The 2,037-nt window shown below is 45.1% G+C and overlaps 1 protein-coding gene across 2 annotated transcripts in view; it reads right to left on the bottom strand.

Annotated features, from left to right (window-relative positions):
* The window catches only part of Rbks (ribokinase), an 84,189-nt gene that overhangs the window by 28,056 nt on the left and 54,096 nt on the right, over window positions 1-2,037 (bottom strand). For both annotated transcript variants that reach the window (XM_005367964.3, XM_026789695.1), the window contains exon 7: window positions 1,110-1,298. In XM_005367964.3, coding sequence (XP_005368021.1) covers window positions 1,110-1,298 — 189 coding nt within the window. The remainder of the gene's footprint in view (window positions 1-1,109; window positions 1,299-2,037) is intronic.

The raw sequence follows: 2,037 nt of genomic DNA, 5'->3' as shown, positions 1-2,037 counted from the left end.
ATGTGTATAAAGATGCTGTGTGACATGTGTGTGTAAAGATGCCGTGTGATGTGTGTGAAGATGCTGTAATGAAACCTATTACCTTCTGTACTAATCTGAAGATTAAACAAAAGAAAGCAAAACAAAGAATGTCACCCAGTGAGCCTTGTTTGGTGTGGGAGGTCCTTCTGTCTATGAATAAAATTTGAGCCTATGGCAGGGAAGAACAGAACTAGGCTGGATGCTGGGAGGAAGAGAGGCGGAGTCAGGGAGACACCATGGAGCTGCTGGAGACAGACACTGGAAATTTTACCTGGTAAACCACTGCTACGTGGCGATACACTAATTGATAGGAATGGGTTAAATTAAGATGTAAGAGTTAGTCAATAAGAAGCTAGAGCTAATGGGCCAAGCAGTGTTTTAATTAATATGGTTTCTGTGTGATTATTTTGGTTCAGGGTGTCTGGAACAAACAAGCAGCCTCTTCCAACACTTGTTAACCAGTGAACCTTGTTAACCAGCGAGCCTTGTAACCAGTGAGCCTTGTTAACCAATGAGCCTCATAACTAGTGAGCCTTGTAACCAGTTAACCTTGTTAACCAGTAAGCCTTATTAACCAGCGAGCCTTGTTAACCAGTGAGCTTTGTTAACCAGAAAGCCTTGTAACCAGTGAGCCTTGTAACCAGTTAACCTTGTTAACCAGTGAGCCTTGCCATTTCTGCCACCAAGCAGGTCATAAGACATGGCTGTGTTTACTTCTGCAGTTTTAGCTCCAGCCTTCTTCTTCATATGTTCCTGGCATCCAGAGCATGGCTGCCACATAACAGGTGGTCAGCAAATATTTATTTACTGAACAAATGTATATAGGAAATACAGCAATATATTCTGGATATATTACTGAATGAATTCATATAGGAAACAGCAATATTTTTTGTTACAGAAACTGAGGCTCAGAGAAGGTTGGCGACATAAAGTCTCCCAGTGACGGTTCTCCTGCCTGGCTGTCTTCTGTCACACCCTGCCTAGGTCTTACTCCTCATCTCAGCCTTCAGAAAGGGCACCTTTGCTATTAGATGATTTCCAAGTGGTAACATGATTTAGAGTGGAAAGGGTTCAAGCTTGGAACCTACCGTGGTATCCACAGCCTTGACTGCTTCTGTGGGAATGTGCTTTGGAACAGGCTCCGTCTGCGACAGTGTCACGCATCCTGAAGCTCCTAAGGTAATGACCACGACCTGGCAGCCCCGTTCTAGGAGAAGCAATGCAGCCTTCCCAGCCTCGGTCGGGTTACTCACCGCGAGGCCCGTTAAAATCTCAGCCTGAAGACACAAGAAAAGAAACCGTGGTCAGAATAAAGCAACTGAGATCTACTGCAGATTTGCCCTTTTCAAAAATGTGTCTCAGTGGTTGAGGGCACTTGTTTCACTGGCAGAGGACTGGGGTTTAGTTCCCAGCTCCCTCATGATGGCTTGCGATCACTTGTAACTCCAGCTCCAGAGGATCCAGCTCCCTCATCTGGCCTGAACACGCATATATGCAGGTATAACACTCATATGCATAAAATAAATCTAAAAGTATTTTTTAAATTCTTGGAACAACTGGGGAAACTAATGTGATTTGAGTGTTAGATGACAATACAGAATTAGTGATAATCTTACACGTGACAAGAGTGTCGGGGTCCTTAGGAGATGCAGACTAAAATAGATAGGGGTATGGTGCATTATCTACACCTCACTTTCACCCCAAACAAAATATTTGTTTTTACTTTTCAATGAAAACAAAAAAGAAATATGCACTGGGGGTGGGAGAATACAGCAGTGTGGACATTCAGTGAGGGGAGACTGTTTGCTGCACTGCTCTCTCAGCTCTTCTGGGGTAGAAGGACAAATGCAATCTCTGAAAGGAAGCAGGAATGTTGGAGAAGCGGAGAGCAACGGCTACAGGGACTGCACAGATGCCGCGTCTGTGAACACGGGCACCTACGGATGCCATTCCCGCACCTGTGAACACGGGCACCTACGGATGCCATTCCCGCACCTGTGAACACGGGCACCTACG

This window comes from Microtus ochrogaster, unplaced genomic scaffold (genome assembly GCF_000317375.1).
Source record: "Microtus ochrogaster isolate Prairie Vole_2 unplaced genomic scaffold, MicOch1.0 UNK26, whole genome shotgun sequence".
In the NCBI taxonomy this organism is placed as follows: Eukaryota; Metazoa; Chordata; class Mammalia; order Rodentia; family Cricetidae; genus Microtus; species Microtus ochrogaster.
This window is presented reverse-complemented; position numbering and strand designations above follow the sequence as displayed.